The following is a 22,876-nucleotide window of genomic DNA, read 5'->3' as shown; positions in this document are numbered from 1 at the left end:
TCGAAATTCCAGTACTGAGTAGATCACAGCTGAGGCCCATGCCTATAGTGCCTGTTATACAGCTGACTACATTTTATCACCCCAGTTTAAATGTTGGCCTAGGAATCTGTTTCCCTTTTCAGTGTGACCATTTGTTAATTTGTTAGGTCCCATGAATCCCTGCACAGCAGTGCGAAAGTACACATTCCATGATGACTTCCGGATTGGAGCTGGCGCAGTTCTGCGGAGCCTTGGCATGGTATTATCTTGGAGACTGAACTTCCTCCAGCCAACTTTCTGCATCAGGAAGGGAGCTGGAGGTAGCTCTTCCACCCCTAAAACCATGGTCTGATGTTCACTTTTTGATTATATTCAAATAAGAATATTGGTCAAGATTGTAGCAAGCTCTGGCTATTTAAAGCACAAAGATTATTCTGTGTCTGCAGCCATGACTAGAGCGGAAGGTGGGAGTAAAGAGAAACCACAATCAATTACATGTGGGTTTTTTTTTTTTTTTTTGCCTACTTGGAGAGGGTGGTTCTAGCTGACACCATCCAGAGTTGGAAGAGGTCCCCAGCCTGCTGTGCTTCATCTGATAAACTGTTTTCAATGTACAATAACACCCATTTCTTAGCTCCTTCTTTCTACTGCAAAGGGTAAGCAGGTGGATTAAAGTGGGCCCTAGATTCATCTAAACACCCTGCATTACTGTTGTGCCAAAACTTTGGCATACTGATTATTGTAAATAAAAATTACTTAACAGACAGCCTGTGCAAAGACACTCAGATCCTACTCTGTCCTCCTGAAAGCAGAAAAAAATATCTGCTATGTCGAAAGTACCAGGCTATGTCCCTGTACCAGGAGGTAGAGGTGTCTTTATTACCAGAGATAGGGAATTTAGGGCCGAGAAGGCTGCATAAATAACCCCTTTTCTTTTTTTTTTTTTTTTGTATTAAAATAGTTTTTTTAATGTTTATTTATTTTCGAGAAAGAGACAGAACACGTGTGAGGGAGGGGCAGAGAAAGGGAGACACAGAATTCAAAGCAGACTCCAGGCTCTAAGCTGTTAGCACAGAACCCGATGTGGGGCTCAAACTCCCAAACCATGAGATCATGACCTAAGCTAAAATTGGACGCTCAACTGACTGAGTCACCCAGGTGCCCCACAACCCCTTTTACTTCTTACTAATCTACTACATCAGCCCAAATTCTTGGGAGCTTCAATTAGTAAGGAATTCTAAAGTTTTCTTTGTCCAGTCAATTCCTCACAGCTCTATAGTTTCTTTGTCTAAAAAGTATAAAAACTGCCTGCTTTGGTCATTTCTTTAAGTCTCAATTTTATTATTGGGCCTCTGCACACATGTGTAAAAGTTGGGCCTTTTCTCCTGATAATCCATCTTATATAAATTTAATTCTTAGTCCAGCTAGACGAATCCCGGACAGAAGAAAATTTCTTCCTCCCCTTCAGTACTCCGAGTGATAGGATATCAAGGTAGTGGATCAGGGGACCAGATCCTTTATCTCTCTCCTCCCTCGAGCTTCCTAAGGCCCTGAACACTCCTTGTCTGCCTGCCTAGCCTGTCTTTGCCCTGACCACTGCTTAGCTTTTGCCCTGACCACTGCCCAGCACTTTTTCATACTGGCTTACTTTCTCTGCACCTTCATGTGCTTCAGTGCCCAATCCCTCCACGTCTTTCAGGGATTCCCAATAAACTGTCTGGGATAAATTCTTGCCAAATAATGACTCTCTTGCAAATTAATACAATAATTTGCTTATAACTATATGGCCAACTACAAACATGAATCTCTATTCAATAAAGGTAACAACAGCATTAGTAATGATAAAATGATGTCTGATATTTGATGTGGAGAATTTACGGCAGATAATTTTAATCCCCAATGATTTAATCATTATCTTTTACCTTTACCATGATTGTAAATATATGTCCTAGACTCCATAAACCTTTTCAAATTTTCCTCCATTTCCACTAATCACAATTGCTGTTTTGACAATGAATTATTTTCTGAAGAGCATGTTTGTGTTTATGACCCCTTAAAGAAATTCGGTTTTTAATTTTAACAGGTCTCATCTTTATGCCTCCAAAATACAAGCTGTTCTGTAAGCAATGAAAATATCTAATAAGCAACTGCAAAGAGAATAACAAAACCTATCAAGTTACCACTTTATTTCATTCTTTGTTTTATCTGTCTCTATGTTAATGTACTGAGTGAAAACTCCCTAATTAAAAGGGCCCAGGAAGATGCTAATTACTGGTGACAGGCGGACAAATAAACTGTAATCCTTACCCTCATGTAATTCAAGATGTAAAAGAGAAAAGAGAGGGGCACCTGTGTGGCTCAGTTGGTTAAGCATCCAACTCTTGATTTCAGCTCAGGTCATGATCTCACAGTTTGTGAGTTCGAACCCCTCGTTGGGCTCCATGCTTCAGCACATAGCCTGCTTGAGATTCTCTCTCTCCCTTTCTCTCTGTCCCTCCCCCTGCTCATGCGTGCACGCTCTCTCTCTCTCTCTCAAAATAAATAAATAAACTGAAATAATAAAATAAAATAGAGATATGCACAATTCCATAGGTGTCTGGAATGCTCACCTTCCCCTGCTTCCCCAGGGCCCTTGCTAATGGCAACAAGAAGCGAATGCACCAGTCTGTGCACCAGCTAAGAGCCTGCACGATGGCCATGGGAGGGACCAAAGAGGAGAGGAGAGCCTATGAGACATACTGAGGAAAGCATCGGTAGAGGCTGGCCGAAGAAGGGAAGAAAAGAGAGGAGTAAAAGCTTGCTTAGGCTCCTGGCTAATGTGACAAGGAAACACTGCCTTTCCTTTTAAGTAAGAATGCAAGAATACAGTTGTGTGTGTTACGTTTCAGGAGCCTGTCAGAGTGTCCAGAATGAATAGCAAACCCTGGTATTCATTAGGTTCAGCCATCCCTAAACACTCCATCTGCCTCATTTTTCAAACTCATTGTTAACATTTTCAAATGTATTCCCTTTGATACCTTTTAAAAAATACCATTTCATTGCCTGTTAAGGTGGGGGGGGGGGTGGGGAGTCTATTTGCCTAAGGCAGAGCCAACTGTACAGAAGCTATGACCCATTTTTTGTTGTCGTCTTTGGTCTCAGTAATTATGGGTTAAACCACTTATCCTTCTTTCTATAAGAAGGACTAATTTCTTTAATTTTATTAATAGCAGTAACAAATATCAGTCAAGTGATTAGGCTAGAGGGAGAAAAAAAAGCACTTATTGAGAGCCTGAAGAATGCTTTTGGGTGTTTGCCAGTTCCTTCAGGACTCCACAGGGTTCAAGCAGTCCACTAAAGAGCCCAGGCAAAAAACCACAGCAATCTTCATAGCACATACCACACGTCCTAGGGCAACTTTTCCTGCAATGTGTTCTGGGAAACTCCACTCTGGCAACAGGAACTCTCATCCCCCTCCCCCACTACCCCAATCCACTCCATCCCCCACTACCACCATCACAAATGGACAACGACTCTGTGTGAAATATTTGTGACCTGCCAAATTTTACAGCTTTACCTTGTATCCTCATGATGCCAGTGGGCATATTATGGGCTACAAAAAGCCCTACAGTAAAAAAAAACCCCAAAAAAACCAAAACCCGTTTGACTTTGAACCCAGTATATGTCCAGGAAAACTCGTCATTATAGATGACAGGTCAACATCCCATGGAGCTAACGTGTCTTGGAACGCGTTTTGGGAAAAGTTGTCCTAGGGACTCCTTCGTTCTGACAGCTATACCCCTGGTGACTCCCCCCCCCCCCCCTTTCCCATCTCCATTACTGGCATCTCTTCCTGACATTGCCATCATTTTGGCTGCCTTCGTGACCCTGACTCAAACTGAGCTGAAACTCCATCCAACCTGTCCTCGGCTCTGGGAGGTGATGCTGCTGCTCCCAGCTCTGAAGGTGCACTCTCCCACAGTGTGCTGACCACAAAAGCAGCACTAGGGACAAGGCTCTGATTGCTTGAGTCCTGCACGTGGAGTCTCAAACTGGAGTAGCTCCTGGATGAGCCCAGGTGAGATCACAACTCTGGAATTCTGCCAGTCCATTTTCTCTCCAACCCCCATCCTCCCCTCCCCTACAAAATCTCACATTTTAGCAGACTTGAAGGCATACAACTTAGCAAACACAGAAAACTCTGCAAAGGGACTTTTCCTCCCTTATAAAATAGGATTAAAGTATTACAATAATTAACCATGCAGAGAACAGCCATGTGTAGAATACTGTGGGCAGTTTTATGTCATTGAGAAAAGTATCCTAAGACCCCTGAATGTAAAAGCACATTACTGGCCTTTAATTCTGCTGAGTCACAAACAGATCCAACTACTCATTTGCTCTGTGACCTCCCCAGGGTCACACCCCAAGATCAGGCAAATCTTGATCAGTACATTTGACAGGAAGCTTGACTTCTTCCAAGACTTATAACCCATACACCAACAGGGAATTAGAAAAGGTTATGCTCCCTGGAAAGAAACTAGTTTTCAAATTGGCCTTTTCTCAACTGATTTGTTCTCTAAACACCAAGAGGCATTTGTATAAATGCAGTGCAAGGCATAGCTTCAGACAGGGATATATTGATGTTACAAGATACACTCTTCAAGAACATACATTTTGTCACAAAAATATTAACAATCATAACTTGGAATTTCGTAATGCTTTAAAACTTACACAGTATATAACAAATTTGCTTGTAAATACTACTGTTCTTTCTGTTAGCAATAGTAGTAGTAATAAAACTTAACAACGTGGTTTATTCTGAGCCAAGTATGCAGTATGTGAAGAACTTTATATGCATTATTTCATTTGCTCCTGTCAAGAATCCTGTGAGATAAAGGCAGGCAGGCAGACACTGTTGTGTTCATTATGAAGGTGGTAAATGGGGGTGGTGATACATGGAGGTGGTGGTAAGTGACTAGGCTGATGTCAGAGGTCATATCTACATGGAGTTTGTCAGTATCCTCTGGACAGGCACTCCGGCTCATAATTCTTTGGCTTCACTCAGCACATAATCAAGTGATTACATCTGTTATATTATGGCTATGTGCCTTGATCCTGTGCCTCTATTTCAGCCAACACTGTAGCTAGTAGCTTCAAAATACCCAAGGTATTAAAAAATCCTACTTAAGAAATACTAGGTAAGGGGTGCCTGGGTGGCTCAGTCAGTTAAGTGTCTGACTCTTGATTTCAGCTCAAGTCATAATCTCACAGTTCATGACATCAAGCCCAGCGTCAGGCTCCATGCTGTCAGCGTGGAACCTGCTTGGGATTCTCTTTCCCTCACTCTGTGCTCCTCCCTCCTTTCCTCCCTCTCTCTCTCAAATAAAAAAATAAACATTAAAAAAAAAAAGGAAATATGAGGTAAGAATTTTGATTTGGGGTAACTAAATAGATCAAGACACAGTTCCAGACTTCTCTGCCTCTTCCCTGTTTGACCTCCTCACTTGCCCTTCACTTCTTGACATTTTTCATCTCCTTCCTCTGCTGACGTCAATAAAGCCTCTCCATTATATACTCTTAACCATTCTCTTTGGAGACCAGTGGGCCTATCTCTCAGGTTCCTTCCATGACAGTCCAGTGCTACGGTTCAGGGATGCACTGTGGCTCCTGCTATACCTGACCCAGACTCTACAAGGAGAGGCCAGGAAAGACCTCATAAGGCACTTTCACATAGGTCCTACCACATTTCACTTTCATCATCAACAGAAGTATGTAGGACAGAGATCTGCATGTTATAGTAAGGTTGGTAAATGATGATGAAGCCAAGAGTCACATGAGGGGTTTGGATTCTAAGGGCAGTGCTCTTTCCACTACAACTGGGGTCAGGCCCATTTACATTTTGCACTGCAAATGGGCTCATGATCCGGAACACTATTTCCAGTACTTGCTCTGTTTTGCCAAACACTCTACTCACCACATATGAGCGCTGTAGTGATCTTAAATCCAAATGAATTGAAATATTGTTCTAAGAAACCAAACATACTCTTTAATCACTAAACACCCTAGTTATTACAAAAACCAAGTTTAAGAAATATTTTTTAGAAATAAAGTCTTAGAATCTGCTCTAAGAAATTAAGATAATAAATGTCCTCAGAGCAACTCAGATCTCTATTTACTTCAAGAATTCTGCTAGACCCAGCAATTATAGCCTGCCACAGACTTCAAAGAACTGAAGTGCATTTCTTCTCCATAGCTGGCATACGTGCAACTTTTCCCCCTACTGCAAGACTGGTTATACAGGTTGGTTGAAGATGAGAGAAAACATGTTAAAAGTTGCATGTATGTGCTAATTCAATAAGCATGTACTTAGTACCTTGCAAGAGAGGGCATCAAAACAGGAACAGTAAGTGCCAGTGTAGTGATCAGTGTTTGGGATCACTAAGATCCTCATCTTGCTCTTAAGTTCAAAGGAAGTTTAAAATGCCCCTCAATCAGGAGACTGCAAGCGACAGCCCATGAGTCTCTCAGTGGGAAGGTTAAAACATACCTGATTCAAGGTCTGCAATTTATAGCTCACAGGGCTTATCTGGCCCACCATTTATTTGTGTCAATGAAGTTTCATTGGAATATAGCCACATTCATTCTTTTATATATTGTCCATGATGCTTTTCACTAAATTGGCAGAACTGAGTAGGTATGGCAGAAATCCTATGTCCCACAAAGCCCAAAATGTATTTGTGATGTGGCCCTCTGCAGGAAAGGTTTGCAGACCTTGACCTAAATAATCAAGTCAACAAACTATGGATTAATGGTGAAGTGCTATATAAACACTATTACTACTATAGCACTATGTTAATATTATAATTTTCCAGAACCAGTCTTGGCTCTGTCCCCAGCTAGCAATGTGACCTTGGACAAGTAAAAACCGCTAGGTTTCAGGAAAGTCATTAACAGCATCACGGCACAGCTGATCTTACATAGTATCTACCACATCTGGGCTTACAGATGACTCAGGAGTAAACTAACAGTGTTACAGAGTATGATCTTTACTTTCTTATCGATCTTAATCCCAGATGCCTGGTATGCTATTAATTCACTTACCTCCCTAATTCTTTTTAGTAAAAATTATCTTCCCCTGCTATCTCGTGCATATGAACAAATAAGCCAATAGGTCATGCTCTTGGTCAATAATTCTCAACCACAAATCACTGTGGAACTTTAAAAACAACAACAACAAAACACCTGCAATACCTGCACAGAATTCTGGGTCAATGAAATCATAATCTCTAGGGACCTAGAGTATCCGGGGACCTGGAGTACCTGGGACCCAGGTATCCGTGTTTTAAAGTGATTCCAATGTGCAGTCAAGGTTGTGTCATAACAGGCATGGATCAAATTAGTATTTGCAGTGGAAGCTGTATGAAATGAATCTTTAAATGTTAAGCTGTTAAGCTGAAGTTCCACCAAAATTATACCATAAAACAGGAGTACCATGAAGACCTAGTGAAATTTTAATAGAAACAATTTAGGCTCACAACATCGATTAGCTCCTATCTAACTCACAGCCAAAATTTATATCTCAAGAATGAGGCCCTCTTCACCATGTGGTAGATAAAGTAAGATTATCTGATTTTAGAATCCACTGCTGAAAAACAAAACAAAACAAAAACAAAAACAATGGTGTATATGAAAAGCTATCAGTTAGAAGCCTTGAGAATTCAAAAGAGGGACATTATTCCTGGCCAAGTAAGGAAAGTTCTGCTATGAAAGGAAGCTTCTAAAACAATAAAATTTAAAAATTTTATTGACTTCATAAACTCTGAAAGAAATAAAAACAGATGTAAGAAAAGAACTTGAAGGGCAAAATAAAGTTGTTTTTTTCTAAGAGCTATAGCCAACTCATTTATTCAAGATGTCTGGTTTATAAATTAACCAGAATCTTGGCTTTTCCTCTTCCTTCAACCCAATGCCAAACTATTTTCCATTTATTCACAATAAATTTATCTGCAGATCCAGAGAGAAGAAAATCAAACTGGCCAAAGTTTTGTAAGGTTTGACAAAGATGTTGCTAAGACCGAACAGAACTGTTAATTATCTTAATCACAAGCAACCAAGAACTGACTACTGCGTCTCTTGACACATACACAAAATAGATCCTTTTCATAACCAAATCATTCCTGACTTTGCTGATTTTCATTAATTTTGCACCTGCTTTTCTGAACTTGATTTCTCTGAACCTGATTCCCAGCAGCTAAAACATTCCAGCCTGACACTCTCTACTAGCCAGTGTCTGCAAGCATCTATCTGCCTACTTCACACTAAATCACATAAAATTACTGGCAGACTTCTACTTCCCAGCCCACTGTCTTCTTACACTTTGTTTTGCAGTTACCGACACTGTTCATTCACTTTGCAAACCTGGGTTTAGCTTCCTGGCAGTCATGGATAAAATGAACTCTACCAAGTAGGAAAAGTTCCTCAGGGCCAGCCAGTCCTTCACCCTGAAAGCCACTTATTTAAACATAACCAATACAATCTCTATAGCCCAGCATCAGCTAACCCTACTGTGGGAAGCAAGGCTAATGTTTATCTGGAAGTGCATTTTTTTTTTCCTCAGAGAAAACAGGGTGGCTTAGTAAAAGGGCAAGGTTTTGACATTATTATTTACTTTGTGACCGTGAGAAAGTTGCTTACCTTTATAAAGACATTTTTTTCTCCTTTAATGTCATTGCTTAGTTTCAGGTCACAGGTAGATAGATGTGGACCTCAGTACTTCTATTTGAAGAGTGGCAATTTTTTAAAAAACCTGACAAGGTCGGTGACCTTGGAGACAGTCTCTTATCAGTCCCAACCCATCTTTTCATTTCGATACCCTTTCTTTTAAGACAAACATTAATATAAAGCCCATTTTACTGAAAATTTAATATTTAACAGCTTACCAAGTTAGATATTTGCTTTCCTTACTCCCTGCTGTGTAATCAGACCAGCAGGCCTTGCGGCCTCGTATTTTTCCCTGGCTGGGTTCTAGACCAGGAGTACAATAGCATTGTGTGTTCAGCTTCTAACAGTGTAGGGGATTGTTTCAGTCACGCAAAACTTAAAAAGCAAATATTCCATCTAGCTTTTCTATTATTTCCTTTTTTTTTTTTTTTTTTTTTTTTTTTGGCTCACAGAGGAAGTTAGGAAGAAAAATAAACCAATTCATCAAATATAACCACTTTTCTAATTCTGAATTTTAAAACTGCATTATATAATTCATGTTTAGTTATGTCTAATAGGACTGCTCCCACAAAGAAAAAGTTTCTTTTATTCATTCCATGATGAAACCAGTCTCATTACTGCTCTTGCTTAATATCCTTTAATGGGACTACAAGACCTGTAGCAAAATTCTAATTTGCATACAAGATTTCATCATCAGACATCAGCCTACTTGTAAAGGCTGCACATCTACTCACAGCCACACAAAGCCTAATGCTGCAGCCACATTCCCACCTTCTCATCGTATTCTTTCATTCTACATATATGTGAAGACCCCTAGTGGATACCTGAAACCATAAGTGGTACTGAATCTTATATTTACTCTTTTTCCCATACATACATACCTAAGATAAAGTTTATTTTATAAATTAGGCACAATAAGCGATTAGCAATATTAATAAAATAATTACAACATATTGTAATAACAGTTCTGTGAGTGTGCTCGCTCAGTCTCTCAAACTATCTTGTCCCACACTCACCTTTCTTCTTGTGATGATGTGGGATGATAAGATGCCTGTGCGAGGAGATGAAGCGAGGTGAATGACGCAGGCATTGTAACATACTGTTAGGCTACTAGTGACCTTCTGACAACACATCAGAAGAAGGATCACCTGCTTGTGAAACCATGGATGAAGGGGGACTACTGGACAGTTACATTCCTCATCTCTAAGCATGTCTCCTTATCACTATCCTGTACTTAAATAAGTAAGTGAATTTTAGACTAAAGAAATATAAAAAAAATATCTTCTTTGCTCAATATCTTCATTCACTATTTTGCTATTTTCTGCTCTAAATTAGCAATTCTGATAGAAATAAATCAAGAAAAAAATTTATTGGGCAATGTTAAAAGAGAAAAACTGTGATATTCTACATAAATTGGTAACTTCACCAGTTCAATAGTCATTGGGGGGCTTACCTTTACAAAGTAACGAAAATAATCATTTTCAAGCTTTATGTACTTCTTATTACACGCTAAGTAGATTTCCTATTTCTAAGAAGTCACATGATCTAACAATGTATCATCATTATTACTCTGATAAATATATTATCATATAGCAAATCATCATTCATAGAACTTAACTGCTTGTTATGGATTTTTAAATGTGGGTCAATTTCCAATTATCCAGATGGATTTGGAAAGAAATTGTATAACGTATAAACACATAAATAATTCACACACTTTAATCCATGAACTGGTTTTCAAGCTTTGTAAGAATTTATTTAGAGGAAACATTTCTAGATTGTTACATTTTATTCTATCTTCTTTCTTTTCCTTCTTTCCTTCTATACGAGAGTTTCAAACTTAAATGCCTTTAAAGGCAGGAGGAAAAAACCCAAGAAAAACAAAGAGGGAAAAGTATACCCTTAATATGTAACAAAACATCTTAAACATTTTATTTTCATCTTGCCATAATTTTCTCCATGCAGACAGTTCCCCAAATTTCCTGCTCTCACACCCCAAAACCTCTCCCATCTGTTTTCTCTCCTGCAACACAGCCCTATAATTCATAATCCAAAACCATTTATTGAGCCCATCCATGACTTCAGTGTCACCCCCTTTGTTCTCAGGGTTTTTTTTTTTTAATTTTTTTTTAACATTTATTTATTTTTGGGACAGAGAGAGACAGAACATGAACGGGGAGGGTCAGAGAGAGAGAGGGAGACACAGAATCTGAAACAGGCTCCAGGCTCCTTGCTGTCAGCACAGAGCCTGACGCGAGGCTTGAACTCACGAACCGCAAGATCATGACCTGAGCTGAAGTCAGACGCTTAACCAACTGAGCCACCCAGGCGCCGCTGTTCTCAGTTCTTTATAAACTGTTATCAGCTTGGCCTCCAGTCTTCCAACAGAAAGACACTCATTACTCAGATTCTGCTCAACAAGGAAGACCAGAAACTAATTAGCACAATATTTACTCTATGAAAGAGAACTGAGGGGAATAAATGAAAAACATGACAAATATGTATAATTTATTGACTTCTCTGTATCCCTGCTCATTTAGCTCTAAATTTCCTAACAGAAAAGGTTATGAATATTAGAAAAATACTCATTCATATAACACATATTAACGAAGCACCCAGTATCTATCAGTCACTGTTCTAGGCTCTAGGGATATAGCAGTGAACCACAAAACAACAACATATTACATAAATGCTAGTTGGCATAAAGTGCTATGAGGAAAACAAAGCTGGGTAAAGGAGACAGAGAGCTGTTGGGCAAGGTAGTTCAAGGAAGGCTTCCCCAGTCGGGTGACAATGAGTGGACCCAAAGAGAGTGAGGCACACAAATATTTGGGGGATTAACATTCCAAGGGAAAAGATAAAACTACAAAAGCCCTAATGTAGGAGCACAGAAGTGTTCAGGGAGAAATCAGAAAGACAACATGGATAGATAAGAATGAGCAGGGAGCACGTTTAGCATCGAGGTCAGAGTTAACAGGGTAGAAGCTAGGGTCAGGAGAGGCAGGACCTTGTATATCGTCCCTGACAGAATTGGGAATCCACTGAAGGGTTGTGAGCAGAGGAGAGACCATGATCTGTTTTCCATTTTTATTTTTTTTTTAATTTTTTATTTTTTTTAATTTTTTTTTCAACGTTTATTTATTTTTGGGACAGAGAGAGACAGAGCATGAACGGGGGAGGGGCAGAGAGAGAGAGGGAGACACAGAATCGGAAACAGGCTCCAGGCTCCGAGCCATCAGCCCAGAGCCCGACGCGGGGCTCGAACTCACGGACTGCGAGATCGTGACCTGGCTGAAGTCGGACGCCTAACCGACTGCGCCACCCAGGCGCCCCTGTTTTCCATTTTTAAAGAAGCATTCAGGCTGCTGGGTGCAGAACAAACTCTAAGTAGTCAAGGGCAGGTAGGAAGCTATTGGAATAATCCAAAGAAAACTTGAGTGGCTTGAAGCAGGCTAGCAGCAGTGGACATATTAAGACATGGTCAGTTTGAAGTCTCTTGAAGCAGGATTTGTTGACAGATTAGATGGAAGAGAAAAAGACTGAACAAAGACTAATGTTTTTGGGGGTGCCTGGGTGGCTTAGTCAGTTACGTGTCCGACTTTGGCTCACGTCATGATCTCTCCATTCATGAGTTCAAGCCCCGCGTTGGGCTCTGTGCTGACAGCTCGGAACCTGGAGCCTGCTTCGGATTCTGTGTTTCCCTCTCTCTGTGCCCCTCCCCTGCTATGTTCTCTTTCTCTCTCCAAAAATAAACATTAAAAAAAAATTTAAAGAAGAGCAAGGTTTTTGGCCTGAGTCTAAGAAGTAACAGATGATACACAATGATATGGAGAAGGCCACAATGACTTAGTGGTTTTTTTTTTTTAATTATTAAAAAAAAAATCTTGTCTATATTCATTCTCTAAGGGGAGAACAAGTGGTTTTCTCCAGGACGGGTCTTAATAACTACCATGTAGAACAACCAACCTCCATGGCCAACACTATGTTTCTCCTCATAGGCATTTTCCCTCTGCTGCTTCAAAATAGGACCAACCAACTACAGAACCCTGGTCGATTAGCAGAGCGGAAAAAATCATAGAAGGACCTGATCTAAACAGGGCTTAACAGGTACTGTGGTAGTGGACAAGTCAGAAAATATATTTAAATCAGGGAGAAAACCTTTAAAAATATATTTTAGACCAGTAAAATTAGCTCCCTATTTTATAAGCAAGAAAGAACACAGAGAGTGAATATGATTATCAGAGGATAGATCAGAAAGGAGGTAGGGACCGGACACCTAAAAAAAGGCTTTTTTATTTTTCGAATGAATGGTGTTCTAGCATCTAAGGAGAGGCGGCCAAATTTAAATCTCACTCTTGGGTTACAACATAAGTTACATTATTTTGGATGAAAATGAAATGAAGACCATATTATTATCCCTGCAAAGATTAAACAATACTTACTATTGAGTCATTGATCACGCTATTTTCACTTTTCAATTTCCATGTGAGAGTCTGTCTAGAGGTACACGTTTTAAAAAGGAAAATTTCTTCAAGTCATTAAACGAAGATAAAACTTTTACAAATAACATGTAACTATGTGTATGTGAAATGTTTTCTTAGACAACTTACTGGCAATAAAAGTAAACCACTGGTATGGGCAGGAAGTGCTCTATTACTGTCTTTTCAGTTTAAAAACCTTAAAAGGAACTTGTAAAGAGCACACTATGGTAGCAGCCACTCACTACAGGGAGGTGTCCATTAGAACAGAAAATTCTAGTAGTTTTCTCTCCATCTGAGAGCTGCCTTCCAGGAAGGAATATTAATTCCCTCCAATCAACCCTAACTGTTTGAAGACGGAATGAAAAGAGAGAGCAGCTATTTCAAGGAGAGAGAGAACTTCACTAATGGAGAAAGAAAAATACTTCCCTTTTGTCAGTTTGAAACAATTTTTCATATTTAGAGTATGATGGGAAACCATGGTGAGATCATACAAACCTTGAGCTTACTTACGCAAGAACAGTAGAACCCTCACAAAGGAATCAAGCCTTCCACCTACATGAGGGAGGAAGCAGGAGCAGGCAAGGACTGGGCTCCTCAATCTCTAGCAACTACTAGAACCTGGGAGCAGAGCAAGCCAAGGTTGTGGGGCTCCAGGAGGGAGCCTCAGCTTGCCTGCAGCAGTGCTAGGACCAACCCTACCCTCGCGCTTCTACACTCCGTGCAAGCTCCACTGAGGCCAAAAGAGGAAAGAGTGACGTCAGAAAAAAAAAGAGAACCTTGGTAATTGTGAAGACTGCCTGTCGTAAGGTGCAGCTCACCCTGTTTAGCAATGTAGGCATTCTTCAGGAGGGTTGATATCCATGCAGAAACAATGGGAAAATAGCTACACAAAATGAATCCATTTCAGCCTTAAAAAATATTTTTAGCATAAATTTCCTGTCACATGGTTATATTTCTACCACACAGTAGAATTGCATTCCTCTTTCAAAGTCCATTTCTCATTTATATGCTCTCTAGAATACTAGAGGAAGGAAACAGTAGCTTAATACCAGTAACAATTAAAAAAAAAAGTCCAGATCTATGCCTATCTCTGCAATGTTATCTAATGTAAAACACATAACACTCCTCTGAACTTTACTAAAACAAGAAGGCTGGGATGGTGGGGTTTGTTTGAACAGAAGAGTGCTCCATGCAGTAGCACTAGAAAAGGATTAGTAGTAAACATTCCTTAGCTTTGTTCACACTAGAAACTGAAGGAGAAGAAAAAAAAAAAAAAGGAAAGAAAATTCTTGCTTTCTTTCTCTGCATTCTTCTCCTTACTGACTGAATTTTTAAACTGTCCTAATGTTACTAAGAATGAGTCAGAGAAATAGAACTTAAACCAATTTGTACTTTGCTAGCCCAGAGACGCCTCCTGAAAGAGCCAAAAACCCTGAAGATACTACATATTTAATGTGAAAGTTGAAAAATACTGTGAACCCTATTCTTAACATGAAAACAAAACCAAACTCTCTGCCACTTATAAGTCCCTTGGCATGCTGTGTTACCAACTGACCACACTATTAAAAAACAAAACAAAACATAAGAAAGATACAGCAGAAAATGAAACCACTTACCTTGATCAGTGGACGTGACTTCACATATATTGATAATTAGTTTACTTTGGTTTGATAAGAAAATATTTGTCTTTACTCTTTCAGAGATCATGGGATAAAATCTCACTCCTGGCTTTAAAGCCTCTGCTAGACTGGAGATCACACAGAGCAGCCAGGAGCCCGCACCAGTGCCCTGTGTACCTCAGGGCATTCTCAGACCTTACTTCTCAAAGACAACCTCATGCATAATATGCCACACCCCCAGAGGAAGGGCTGCTGCAGGGTTTTCATGAGACCAAGTATCTGGTGATACAGAGACGTCTATTTATTACGGTAAAATAAACAACAACAGAGGCACATGGAAGCTTCAAGTGAACTAGAAATGCATTTGGGAATAGGATGGTTTATAAACTGCCTAATTCCTTAACTGTTAGTAATGCTCTCAAAACGCCAGCGTGAAAACAGTTTGTTTCCACTTTAACTGGGTCCATGCCCTGGACGGAAGAGGTTACAGACTCTGGCTTCACAGGCTTAAGACGCTAAAATGTCATTTTGGATGATCAAAAATGCTATTTTGCCACTTTGACGTTCCATTTTACGACAGGTCATGGAGTTTGGTGAATAAATACTACTCATAGATTTCCTAAGGAAGCCAAGTTTTGTTATTTAGAACACTGTACAATTGGTATAATATTTATTACTCACTTTTCTATATCTTTTTATGTTTGTATCATTCAACAAGTACTCGAAAAATTCCTCATATCCTGAAATATTAGAAAATGTCAATTAAAATATTTATAAGATCACAATGAAGTAACAGGCTATACAGATATCCCTCTCATGGTTAGAAATAACCTCTCCAATCTCCTCCTCATTGTGTCCATAGGCAATCAGTGTCCAGTTGCATCAAATCACTTGGATGGCATTTAAAAAAATTTTTAACATTTATTTATTTATTTTTTTTTAATTTTTTTTTTTTCAACGTTTATTTATTTTTGGGACAGAGACAGACAAAGCATGAACGGGGGAGGGGCAGAGAGAGAGGGAGACACAGAATCGGAAACAGGCTCCAGGCTCTGAGCCATCAGCCCATAGCCTGACGCAGGGCTCGAACTCACGGACCGCGAGATCGTGACCTGGCTGAAGTCGAACACTTAACCGACTGCGCCACCCAGGCGCCCCAACATTTATTTATTTTTTGAAAGACAGAGCGAGATGGAGCATGGTCGGGGAGGGGCAGAGAAAGGGGGGTACACAGAATCCAAAGCAGGCTCCAGGCTCTGAGCTGTCAGCACAGAGCCTGACACAGGGCTCCACCTGACAGACTGTGAGATCATGACCTGAACCAAAGTCGGACACTTAACCCACTGAGCCACCCAAGCGCCCCTTGGATGGCATTTTAAAACACACATTGCTGGGGGAACCTGGTGGCTCAGTCGGTTGAACATATGACTTTGGCTCAGGTCATGATCTCACGGTTGGTGAGTTTGAGCCCCATGTTGGGCTCTGTGCTGACAGCCCAGAGCCCGGAACCTGCTTCAGATTCTGTATGTATGTGTCTCTCTCTGCCCCTCCCGCTTACACTGTGTCTCTGTCTCTCTCTCAAAAATAAATACACATTAAAAAAGTTAAAAAAAAAAAAAAAGTTGCCTGGGGCGCCTGGGTGGCTCAGATAGTTAAGCATCCACCTTCAGCTCAGGCCATGATCTCATGGTTTGTGAGTTTAAGCCCCATGTTAGGCTCTCTGCTGTTAGCACAGAGACTGCTTCAGATCCTCTATCCACTCTCCGCCCCCCTCCCCCTCCTGCCCCTCTTGTGCTCAAGCTCTCTCTCAATAAAAAAATAAACATTAAAAAAAATAATAAATAAAACACAGATTGTCTAGTCCCATCTCCGCAAGTGAATTCAGTCTGTGGTGGAGCCCAGAATTTACATTTCTAACAAGCTCCCAAGTGACAGGAACACTACTGATCTGGCACTGCACTTCAAGGACCACCCTAGGAGAAGTACTAGGGCAAGGATTTGCCTGTTTGGAGTCTTGCCTCATTCACTGACGGCCTAAAGCCCTGGCTCACTTGCATCTGCTTAGAACTGCTTGATGTCAATGGCAGGAGGGCGATACCCAGGATGAGGTCTGAGGGGCTGTGGAACAGTAACTTCCACCTGCTCACCGGGAAGGGAGTGATTATCAACTTAGTAATTCTGAATAAAAGAAATCTACTTACATATTAGGCCATGAATAGGTTTTAAAACTCATCTAAAAAGAAGGGATAATTTGAAACATTAAGAAAAGGAGTCCAAGAAAGAAGAAACCGGAATTGTCTTTTAGTTCCTTTGCAAACTCCACCCATGTGTTTGAATTTCACTGTGGCAGGAAAACTGTCTATGTTGGATTCCAAGACCACTTAGACTTGGCAAATTTCAGTAATGTAAAAAACGTTTCCCTGTCAAAAAAATGCTCCAGTTGATGTGCTTTCTGAGCTTTGATAGCAATGTTTAGATTATAAATTCAGGTTTGGTTGTCCAACAAATAAATACCTTTCCTTTTCTTTTTTTTTTTTTTTATACTTAACATTTACTTTTGTGCCAGGGGCTGCTGAGCACCTTCCATGCAGCACGTCATTAAATCCTCACTGTAAGGCAAAAATGAGTTATCACTATAGAGGAATAATTCAGGTCAGGGAGGAAATAGTAATTACCATTTTGTAGAAGAGAAAACTAGGTTCAAGAGGTTAAAAAACTTGGCCAATAACACTAGTAAAACAACAACCTTTAAGAAGTTAAATTCACTTTTGTACAATAAATTAAGATATAATGGAATCCACTTTTGAATTTTTATAGAAACATGATTTGTAGCTAGTAAGTGATAATAAAGTATAACTTAGTGTAAACTCAAGTGATAATAAAGTATAACTACTACTATCGACTCTCACTGGCCACAAGCGGATAATCTGCAATTATATTCAGCATCAAACTGTAAACTTGTTTTCTTTTTAATCCAGAAGAAATTTTATCTTTTTTTTTTTTTTTACTTCACAATTTGTTTTAAATTCTAGTTAACATAAATGGTAAAATTGGCTTCAGGTGTAGAATTTAGTGATCCATCACTTACAGATAACACCCAGTGCTCATCCCAACAAGCATCTACCACAAACATGTAACTAAATTCTAAGCTCCCTAATAATAGCCAGGGCAGTTTCTTACAAAGTTAAACATGCACTTCCATGTGACCCAGCAATCACACTCCTAGGTACTTGCCCAAGTGAAATGAATACTTACATTCACACAAAAACCTGCGCATGAATGTTTACAGGGGCTTTACTCATAGTCACCAAAAGCTGGAAACACCCAATCATCCTTCAATTAGTGAATGGATAAACAAACTGCGATAAATCCATGCAATCAATGGTCTAACATTCAGCAATAAAAAGGAATGAGCATGTGCCTTAGAAAGAAGCCAAATATAAAAATAGAACTAGCACCACGATGTAGCAATTGCACTAGTAGGTATTTACTCAAAGGATACAAAAATACTGATTCAAAGGGGTACCTTCAAGGAGTACCTCTTATGTTTACAGCAGCATTATCAACAATAGCCAAATTATAGAAAGAGCCCAACGTCCATCAACTGATGAATGGATAGAGATGTGGTGTGTATGTATGTATATGTGTACACACATACACACACACACACACACACACACACACACACACACACACTGGAAAATTACCCAGCCATCAAAAGGAATGAAATCTTGCCATCTGCAATGACGTGGATGAAGCTAGAACGTATTATGCTAAGCAAAATAAGTCAGTCAGAGAAAGACAAGTAACATAGGATTTCATTACATGTGGAATTTAAGAAACAAAACAGGGGAAGGAAGGGGAAAAAAGAGAGAGGGAGGCAAACCATAAGAGACTATTAACATAGAGAACAAACTGAGGGTTGCTCAAGGGGAGGTGGGTGAGGGATGGGCTAAGTGGGTGATGGAGACTAAGGAAGGCATTTGTGATGAGCGCTGGGTGTTATATAAGTGCCGAATCACTAAATTTTACTCCTGAAACCAATATTACACTATATGTGAACTAACTAGAATTTAAACAAAAAAAGAAAGAAGCTAACTTAGAGGCTACATATATATGATTCCTTATGACATTCTGGAAAAGGCAAGCCTACAGGGACAGAATAAGTCTGAAGCAGCAGGTAGTATGGGAACAAACTGGCTGATTACAAAAGGGCATGATGGAATATTTGGAGATAGGACTGTTCTAGATCTTCATTGCAGTGCTGGTTACATAACTATATGCATTTGTCAAAACTCATAATTATACCCTAAGGAGGGTTAATTATGTTGTACACAAATTATCCCTTAGTTTTAAAAATTAAGGAGCAAATAAAGCAATATATTCTTTAAGAAAGCAAAAGGGGGGCGCCTGGGTGGCGCAGTCGGTTAGGCGTCCGACTTCAGCCAGGTCACGATCTCGCGGTCCGGGAGTTCGAGCCCCGCGTCAGGCTCTGGGCTGATGGCTCGGAGCCTGGAGCCTGTTTCCGATTCTGCGTCTCCCTCTCTCTCTGCTCCTCCCCCGTTCATGCTCTGTCTCTCTCTGTCCCCAAAATAAATAAACGTTGAAAAAAAAAATTAAAAAAAAAAAAAAAGAAAGCAAAAGGGTATGAAATGCATAGTCTTAGTGTAAACTCAAAACCAAATCATTTTGGTACATTCACTGCCTTTCTCATCAGTAGTAGAGATAATCACTGGTTCATTTTATTCACTTAAAAATCTTTTTTTCCCTTTTATTTCTTATTTTTTGAGACAGAGCAAGAGAGAAGGAGAAAGTGAGAGCCTGCACAAGTCAGGGAGGGGCAGAGGGAGAGGTAGAGAGAGATTTAAGGCTCGATCTCAGGTCCCAATGTGAGATCATGACCTAAGCTGAAATCAAGATTGGACGCTTAACTGACTGGGCCACCCAGGCTCCCCTGATTTTTAAAAATCTTAAACTCAGAAGTGACCTAATTAGTTTCCCACATAGAGTCCCTCTGGGAAAATTGAAGTTTATGATAATACATTTAAAGGGAACTTTCAAATAAATGTTTAGGAAATAGGTAATTTAATAAGATTATTTGTCACACATATGTCATAGCCCCGAAAATACCTAAAATCAATGTTAAACAACTCACAGTTATTCACCAAATGCCTTATGCACGAAGACTTCACGGGCCGGCATTCTGCTCCTATGCTTCTCCTCCTTACAGAGAGGTTATTCTTCACAAATTGTTGAAGAAGGACTTAGAAAGGTCTGTCAGACATTCACATAATACTGCATTTCATAACCATTTGTTGAACTTCATTTACTTTTTGTGTTAAAGGCTATCTCTACAACTTTCTATAGCTTACCATTTCTTTTTTTTTTTTAATTTTTTTTTAATGTTTATTTATTTCTGAGACAGAGAGAGACAGAGCATGAGTAGGGGAGGGGCAGAGAGAGAGGGAGACACAGAATCGGAAGCAGGCTCCAGGCTCTGAGCTGTCAGCACAGAGCCCGACGCGGGGCTCGAACTCACGGAGTGCGAGATCATGACCTGAGCCAAAGTCGGCCGCTTAACCGACTGAGCCACCCAGGTGCCCCTATAGCTTACCATTTCTAATGGAAGTGATCTAAGACAAAAATGTTACCACACGGCTTGTGCTTTCTCAAAATTTATTAATCTGCAATCTGCACCTTTTTAAAAAGGTGGTGGATTAAGTTGTCTGACCTAGCATTTTTTTTTAAAGCTACCTGGCACACCATCTGTCGTATACTTGAAAACGTCTGTGGACTAATGCCAAAAGTGACTTTAATAATTATTTACTACGTTTGGCAATAAACACGTTTTGGCAATAAATAACAAGACAGTTATACCAAGTGAATGCGAGTATTTCACTTTGTTCAGATACAACAAGGAGTAAGAAAACAGAAGTATTTATGACTTTCAGTTATCAACTAAGGAGCAAAATCCTCACTCTCCAATGTTATTTAACTGAGAGGCAATCTCCATTTTCACAGAATAAAACTAACCTGAATCTTAACCCATTTTGCACTCTTTAGTTTTCTAATAACAATCTAATAAAATGAAGTAACAATTTGATACTAAAATGATTACCTCATTGACCTAAAAAAACACACATTTTAATTTAAAAAGTCAACCAACTGATGCCTAATTTCCATTCTGCACGTCTGTGAGCCTTAATGAAGTCCTAAAAATTCTTGAATACATTCCAGGTAAATGTTGTTTGTTGCTTAAATATTTTTGTACCAAATTATTTTTATACAGATCTTCAAAGCAAGACTATTATCCCTGAATTGTTATTCTTTTAAAAAATATTTAGTAGAAATGTTTTATGTTAATTCTGTAGTTAGACGTTCAGTTAGAGTCCCAACCACACAGTACTGTTAAGGACCCCTCAAACCAGAGTTTCTGGATGGATGATAGATAATATAAGCCTTGGTTACACTGCTGCCCATTCTGGCTTCTAATTCAATTCTGTTCCTCTTCCACTCTGGCTGCCCAGCGAGAGCTACACATCTTTCTTATGGTGTGTGGATAGGGACAGCTTGTATACTTTAGATATATAGGAGAGAAATCTGCAATATGTCTGCAATGTCATTCGACATTAATAATCCTCTAATAAAAAATACACAATCCTAGAGAATAAAAACACTCTTTTCTAACCTAAGTTATGGAATTGATCTGCATATCTCAAGTTATAACCTGTCTGATTTTCTTGGTATGTGTTTCCTGTGTCACAACACTCACTTCACATGTTCACACACACCATTCAGCAGTACACACACTTGAAGTTGGTGATGTGTCTCTCTTGTAGCATTTCCCCCACTCATTATAGTCCACCTTCACATCTGGCATGCTTTTTATCTAATTCAGCCTTTGTACTAATCCCAGGTAACTGATATGATCTAAATTCAAAGGAGCAACAAAGTTAATGGATAAATACAGTGCTTCTTCTTTAATTATGACCATTATTATTTTTGCACAACTTCTCTGGATTCCACTTGAACAATGCCAGGTAACGACCCTACACTGGAAGAGCTATGTATGTGTTTCCTTTAGGAAATCACATTCACTTCAGCAAGAAGTTAATTCTGAGATTTCAAATTCCACAGTCATCGTCCTGTCACCACCTGGATTCCTCCTTTTCCTACTCTAAACTCTTGAATGAACCTATTCTTAGCTGTCCTAATAGCTTCATTAAAGAATATACACACAGCACTTACTATGATGCTGGACACACGATACATGTCCATTTCTCTTCTCTCCTCCTCCCTCCCCATCACAGTCCCCCTGCCTCACCCACCTCACAGAGTCACTCTTTACAAATGCTTTCTCTAGCAGTTTCTTGTCCTTCACCTGTACACACCACAACACTGTCCACCTGTAGGTCTCTGGTTCGGAGGCTGCCATTTGGTGTGAACAAAATACCACCACAACTATTTTAAAGGATATAGAATTTCTGTTAGGGAAGATGAAAAAGTTCTAGAAATGGCTTAAGTGGAGACAGTGGTAGAACAATGTGAATGTATTAATGCCACAGAACTGTACACTTAAAAACAGCAAAATGGTAAGTTTTATGTATATTTTATGACAATAAAAAATTATTGCGACTAGGACATTTTCCACCATGAATTTATGACACCCAACCTCAGCCAGCCTATTTCTGCTTTGGCCAATCTCTTTGTTGATGCTTATGAAGTCCCTTTCATAGACTCTCCACTGCCTAACCGTGCCTCTGCATTCTACTTTCTTGACTATCTATTTGGGACAACTGACCCACTTGAAAGCTACAGCTCCTCCCCTATGCAGAAGATTATAAAACACCTGTTTCCGGTACCAACCTGTCTCTCAGCTTCATGCTCTCATTCCCATATACCTGTAAGCTACCCCTTACGCTGGAGAAGGGAAGACTGAACTTAACCCTGAAGGGTAAATGAGATCTTATTAGGCAGCAAAGGAGGGAAAGCACCTTATTTCAGGCTGCATAGTGAGGAGACGTGTGGCAGATTTGCAAACTTCACTGCGGCTGGCAGGACTGTTCATCACTTCCCAGCTGATATCCTCAATGGCTG

General features: G+C 39.8%; 1 protein-coding gene across 8 annotated transcripts in view; it reads right to left on the bottom strand.

The window, feature by feature from the left end:
• FGD4 (FYVE, RhoGEF and PH domain containing 4) overlaps positions 1 to 22,876 on the bottom strand; it is a 248,462-nt gene that overhangs the window by 114,594 nt on the left and 110,992 nt on the right. The window contains exon 1 of one of the 8 annotated variants that reach the window (XM_045465988.1): positions 14,777 to 15,047. The exons of 6 other annotated variants lie outside the window; for them this stretch is intronic. In XM_045465988.1, the coding sequence (XP_045321944.1) occupies positions 14,777 to 14,867 (91 nt within the window). In that variant the 5' untranslated portion in view covers positions 14,868 to 15,047. Of the gene's footprint in view, positions 1 to 9,695; positions 9,876 to 14,776; positions 15,048 to 22,876 lie in introns of those variants that run through there. One more of the 8 variants, XM_045465989.1, reaches the window with a different exon arrangement.

Source organism: Leopardus geoffroyi, chromosome B4 (genome assembly GCF_018350155.1).
Source record: "Leopardus geoffroyi isolate Oge1 chromosome B4, O.geoffroyi_Oge1_pat1.0, whole genome shotgun sequence".
Classification (NCBI taxonomy): Eukaryota; Metazoa; Chordata; class Mammalia; order Carnivora; family Felidae; genus Leopardus; species Leopardus geoffroyi.
This window is presented reverse-complemented; position numbering and strand designations above follow the sequence as displayed.